This window comes from Apaloderma vittatum, unplaced genomic scaffold (assembly GCF_000703405.1).
Source record: "Apaloderma vittatum isolate BGI_N311 unplaced genomic scaffold, ASM70340v1 scaffold14888, whole genome shotgun sequence".
Classification (NCBI taxonomy): domain Eukaryota; kingdom Metazoa; phylum Chordata; class Aves; order Trogoniformes; family Trogonidae; genus Apaloderma; species Apaloderma vittatum.
This window is the reverse complement of record NW_009730317.1, coordinates 27,996-33,995: the sequence shown is the minus strand read 5'-3', so window position 1 is coordinate 33,995 and position 6,000 is coordinate 27,996. Positions and strand designations below refer to the sequence as shown.

The 6,000-nt window shown below is 47.6% G+C and overlaps 1 protein-coding gene across 1 annotated transcript in view; it reads right to left on the bottom strand.

Moving 5' to 3' along the window:
• The window catches only part of LOC104277948 (calsequestrin-2), a 32,298-nt gene that overhangs the window by 11,108 nt on the left and 15,190 nt on the right, over window positions 1-6,000 (bottom strand). Inside the window, exons 3-6 of the mRNA XM_009874766.1 lie at window positions 5,036-5,136; window positions 2,356-2,467; window positions 890-963; window positions 283-413 (exon numbers count right to left, since the gene is read on the bottom strand). Of these exons, the coding sequence (XP_009873068.1) occupies window positions 283-413; window positions 890-963; window positions 2,356-2,467; window positions 5,036-5,136 (418 nt within the window). The remainder of the gene's footprint in view (window positions 1-282; window positions 414-889; window positions 964-2,355; window positions 2,468-5,035; window positions 5,137-6,000) is intronic.

The window sequence follows — 6,000 nt, the reverse complement described above, 5'->3', positions numbered from 1 at the left end:
GCCTGCAAGATTCCTTGTTCTTTGAGGGAGGACTAACCAGGGAGGGGGTAAGCTGTGCTGTCACAGCCCCACGGTGGTGGGCTCTGATTGTGGCACAGATGCTTGCACCTCTGTGAGTAGGAGAAGGGCAGCCAAAATCTCAAACCCGGGTTAGCAAATCGCCAAACGGTGGTCATCATCCTGATTTTTTTTTCTGAGAGGAATGCTCTAGAGGGGCAAGCCTGCGATGGCAGACATCTTTACCTGCTTCCCGTGGCCAAGAGTGTCCTGTATGCTACATACCTTTTGTGCTCCTTCACAAATTCAACCAGCTCCTCTTCCGAGTAAGGCTTATCAGGGATGTGAACAGGTTCATCCATAAATGGTTCATAGAAGTCCACCTCATTCATCTTCAGACCTAGCTTCTTGGCAACCTGTTGCAGTGCAGATCATCAGAGGTGAGCGAGCCTGATGTGCCTCTTTGTCTGCCCAAAGTCTCTCTCAGCGGCAGAGCTGAGGTCAAGATACTTACTCTCTCTCAGAGCATTCACTCCCAGAGGTGGCCAACAAACTATTAAAGGACCTTTCCTTGGTTAACAAACACAGAGATGCTTTCTGTGCTACTGATCTCAAGTGCTGGGGCAAAGCAAGGCCATAGCCAAGGTCCTGCAAACTCAGTGGCCTCAGTGGGGCTGGTTTCCAAACCCCGATCAGGCCCTGCCTCTACACAACAGAAATGGCCTTTTATCTTGTGACATGGCCAAATCCAAACATGGACATCAATACCACAAATTATAGCAATGCTGAAAATGAGAAGCTGGAGCCAGATATTAAACCTGGGAACAACCCAAGCTTCTGGAAAACAGGTGGTGGAGTCTGTGAATTTCCACGGAGGTCTGTGGATGCTTACCCCTTTGTCAAAGGTGGCAAAGAACTTGATGTATGGCTGGAAATGTTCAGCGGCTTCTTCAAATGCCTTGTAATCTGGAAAGAGGGAAGGGGAATGAGGAAAAGATTTCACAGGCGCTGACTACTTTCTGACCGGCACAGAAGGCACCAGGGAAGAACAAATATAAATTACTGCAAAATACATCGTATGACAGCACTACATTTCTTCCACCCTTCTGGGATTTACAAACAAGGACCATTTCATGTGGAGTGAACAAAACGCATGTTGTGCAGCCCAAGAGTGCTCAGGAAAACTATGGATCCCAGCATGTCACACTTAACTGGGGATGAGATTAGCAGCCCTGTGAAGAGGGTCCAGACCTAAAACTCCAGCCTGTTGATAAGGGTGTTTGTATCTGCCCTCTTGCACAAGCAGTAGTTCAGCCTGGGAAATACACGGAGTTGGTGCAGCATTAGTTATTGCTGCCATTTCCTAGTCAACAAGCATGATTTGGCTCCTGTTGCAGGAGGAGAGGGTAGGAATGAGGTACATTTTAACTGTTACTGACATCAGGTCCTCAGCTGGGGTCAGGAGGGATGCTCTCAGCCTGGCAGGAACTCTTTACAGCAGGTGTTTCCCGTCTTTCTTCAAAACACTTATTACTCAAAAGCATTAGGGACACAGCCCTGCCCAAGCTGCCCCACAGCCCATTTTGAGCAGGTGAGAAAGATGGGGACGGCAGTAGATGGGCTGCTGTAGGGCAGCAGGCCTGGTGATATGTTGCTCATTCACATAAGGATCCCTGTCTTTTTGCTAAAGGCAAGGCTGGCAAGCTTGGGGTTCTCATTGCCAGCACTGCCTGGAGAGCAGGGGGAGCTCTCAGGGCCAGCAAAAGAGGCTGCTGGGGCTTGCAAGGGGGAATCTCAGGTGAGGTTTTCTCAAGACTTATCAAAGCTGGTGGTTTTGCCTGGAATGGTCCCTGAGTTGCAGATCCCTCAGGGCATGGGACCAGCCTCTTCTCAGTCTTGGGGTTCAGCAAGGAGAAATAGGTCAGTGCCTCTGCCCTAAGGTGTCCTGCTGCTGTACGTTTGCCAAGTTCGTATTTTTTCCCTTTGCCTCCATCCCTCTTTCTCTGACCTTTTGGGCTCAGTGCTTGTAAGAGGTGGAGCTTTGCTCCTTTTAGGTGCTTACTCAGTGTAGCTGTAACCTCAGCCTACTTTGGATGGAGCAGACTTACTCTGCTTCAGGAGCCCTTGGGTTATTGCCCCCTTCTCTTACCAGCAGATACCTTGCAGGAGGGTCTCTATTGTTAGTGTAGGAATGGGCTCATGCATAGCAACAGCAGAAACTTGTCTGCAACTCCTCCTCATCCTCCAGCAACTTTGGCACTGTGGCAGCCTGCCATATATCCCTTAATGTTCATGCAGAAAAAACAATGCCATCCCCCAGCCAGTCTCCAAGCCTCATGAGGAACATATTCATCTTACGTTCAGAGTCTTCTCCTTTGAAGAAGCCGATGAGTTTGATTTCATCGTCGATTTGGTCAAAGGCCTGAAGCTCCAGCTTGCTGTTTATGATCTCCACAGGGTCTTCTAGCAGCTGTCATGACAAATGCATTTGCTAACACAACAATTTGCAGCACCAACCTAGGCCTGGCAGGGGGTGTTACTAGCAGCCCGAGCGGGGAGAAAGAGGTCACCCAATTCCTCTGCTGCTGGAAATCCTACTTAGTGCTCTCTGTCTTAATGTGAGGAACTGAGAAATGCAGGTCACCTTCAGAGGGAGCTGTTAGTAGGTTCTCTGCATAGGTTGAAGCATCAAGAAGGAAGATGAGAGAGGTCTGAATAACTCAAATGGATGCTGAGGGACTTACTGTGATGAGAGATATGGGGCAGCAACTGCAGCTGGCTTTAGTGAGGCTGAGTAGAAGGGAGAGAAGTTGAAAGGACCTGGTATGAGGACTGTGAACTTCTGTCAATGACGTGTCGTTTGCTAAAAGTGGTCATTGCAAAGAACTTGCTTTTGTTTCCAGACTAAAGCTAGCATGCTAGAAGGTGGCCAGAGAGTGTTCTGAAGCAGCAAAAAGGCTGGATGTGAATTTTCCTGTCTGATTGTCCTATGCAGAATTGGTTAAACCCATACTTTGGCCTCAGACACGTCACCATGTTGATGAGGAAGTTGGAAGGTCTATCAGCTGCTTCAGCCTGTTGTTGATCCAGACTTTGTCTCTGTTTTCTTAACTAGCCATTGCTTGGTGAAGAGACTTGGCCTGATTATTTTACTCAGCAATACTGGTGTAAATCAAGTGTGGTTTCACTAGGTAAAAAAAAAAAAAATGCAAGCAGGCCACTCTATAGCCTACAGAACCTTTGGGTCTTCTAGAAGATTAGGCTGCCAAGGCACTACAAATGTGTTTGTTTTTATTCCCTTGCATTGCTGGGTGTTTTTCCTCTTGAACGAGGTGAAACACAAGCAGAGATCCCTGTTCTCTTCCTTTGTTCACTGAACCGATTTCTCAGTGGCACACCACAAAGCACAGCAAGCAAGACCTCACAGGGTGCCGTACGCTGCACCCCTTGGGAGTGGTGGTGCTCTGGCATGAGGCTGTGTCCCCAGAAGCCTGGGCAGCTCCCTGCTGCCACAGTGGCCTGAGCTGTGGGATCCAGGGATCCCACCACTGCTGGGGTCACAGCAAAGCTGTCCCCTGTCCATGGCCCTCCTGGGTTGGGCGGGTGCCCATTTCTGTCCCTTAAGCTGCTTGCACGTGTTTTTGCCACAGCACCTGATGCACGCAGCCACAAACATTGCCATAGGAGACCTAAGGTCCTGGGAAGCTGTTTTTCTTCTCTGGCCATGCCTCTCCCCACAAGCACTCCTGTACCGCAGGTGACCATTTAGGCAACCTGCCACCCTGTGAAACATGCCCTGCCAGCTCCACTGCTCACCTTACCTCCCTCATCTGTATCATTGCAGGGATGCACGTAAAAGGGAACCTCATTTCAAAGGAAAGCCAAGCTGCTGCAAAATGTTTCCACTACACAGTAAAGATCATGTTTTTGGGCTGTTGCCTCTCCTAGGAATGAAGTGTAAAGAAAGGAATAAAGTGTAAAGAAAGAGAAGTGCAGCTCGTTGATGAAGGAGTCAGCACCTCTTTTGTATTTAGGCATGAAAGTGAGTATGTAGCTGTGCCCATGCACAAAATGACCAGAGTGCACTAAGTCCTGGCAGTGCAGTTCCGTAAATTCACTGAAGAGGCAGTAGTACACAACGTTGTTTTTGTGGTTGTGTTTAGAAGTGGGCATACAGTTTGCAGAATATATCTTTTTCAATTAATTGAGCTCTTTTTAGTTTCTCTGTGAGAGTGCTACTTGTTAGATTTTAAGTCTTTTTCCTTTTTTAAAAAGAGTGAAATATTCTGCAAATGGCAAAGTGTTTACACACCAGATCACAGAATCACAGAATTATTGAGGCTGCAAAAGACCTCTGAGATCATCAAGTCCAGCCTATGACCCAACACCATCACATCAGCCAGACCACGGCACTAAGTGCCACATCCAGCCTCTCCTTAAACACCTCCAGGGACGGTGACTCCACCACTTCCCTGGGCAGTGCATCCCAGTGCCTGAGCACCCTCTCCGTGAGGAAGTGCTGCCTGAGATCCAACCTAAACCTCCCCTGACACAGTTTCAGGCTGTGCCCTCTCGTCCTGTCACTGGTTGCCCAGGAGAAGAGCCTGACCCCCGCCTCACTGCACCCTCCCTTCAGGCAGTTGTAGAGAGTGATAAGGTCCCCCCTGAGTCTCCTCTTCTCCAGGCTAAACACCTCCAGCTCCCTCAGCTTCTCCTCATAAGACTAAGATTGCTAACTAGTGAGTAGTAGTTAATTATGTGGAATTGTTGCTTGCTTCCAGTCAAATACTCCATAAACAGGAAAAGGAGCAGAACGTCTTTAAAATAGAAGTGGTTGGTGGTGTATAAAGGTACCAGCTTTCCTGGGAACTCATAGTCAGACAAGTGTTTGGGAAGCTGGCAAATGTCATCTCTGCCAGTGTGCAGCAAGCAGGGACAGAATTTCAAATAAGGATAGACCCATGTTTTTTAGCAAAGAGACTACTTGCAAGGTCTTTTCCGAGAGGCTTTATCTAGCTCTGAGCTTATCTGTGCTTACATCCAAGAGGAATTCCACCAAGACATCCGTGGCCAGTTCACCATCAAATTCAATCAACCGCTCGTCCTTAAAGACATAGAGACTTCCCTCTTCAACCAAGCCTAAAAGAAGGAGACAGGAAGCATGATGTCATTAACATGTCACTAAAAACATTTCCGCTACAGAGTATCTCACCTATTATTCTGGCACTGCCTCCTGGGAAAATGCAACTGCCAGTTCACTGTGCTGGTCCAGTTAGAAACAACCTGAGCAATCTCCTAACTGGTGTTTCATGGCACGAGAGACAGACCTTACCCAGAAGTTGTGCTAGCTTCCTCCTAAATGTTGAACTTTTTGGTCAGGTCACAGTTTGGCCTCAGCTGGAAAAATTCTGTACCAGGAACATGCTTTAGCTTGGCTATCTATCTTGCAGTAAATAATACTAGGCTTTAACTGACATCCCACATTTTAACAACCTGTCACTGAATGGAAAATGAATTTTGATACGGGTTGTGCTCTCTGCCCAGAGAAGGCTGACCTGTGTAATCATAGTGACCTGAAAGCCGAAACGAGCTTCAAACTCTCTGAGGCTTGGCAAAAGGGTTAGAAACCTATGGTAGAGATGCTGCAGATGTCAGGCTGGCAGATTTGAGTGGTAGATCACTGGATTGAGAACTGGGTACAACAACATCTTGGTGGAGGCTCCAAAATCAGCAGCACTGAACTTCAGCAATGCATGATGGCAGGGTACAACCCGCCAAGGTGACTGGTATTTTTTTCCTTCTTAGAGAGGCAGAAGCTCTCAGCTTTAGTTTAGCTTCCACCAGCACACATAGCCTCTTATTTAGGAAAGAAAATTACAGTTCAATATGCTTAAACAGACTCTGGCCTTAATCCTAGTGTCATATTTGTGTGCTGTTGTATTTATGTGCTGTAGTATTTCCATATTGCTTTGTGGGCTAAAATAGGAAGGGATCACCAGCCTC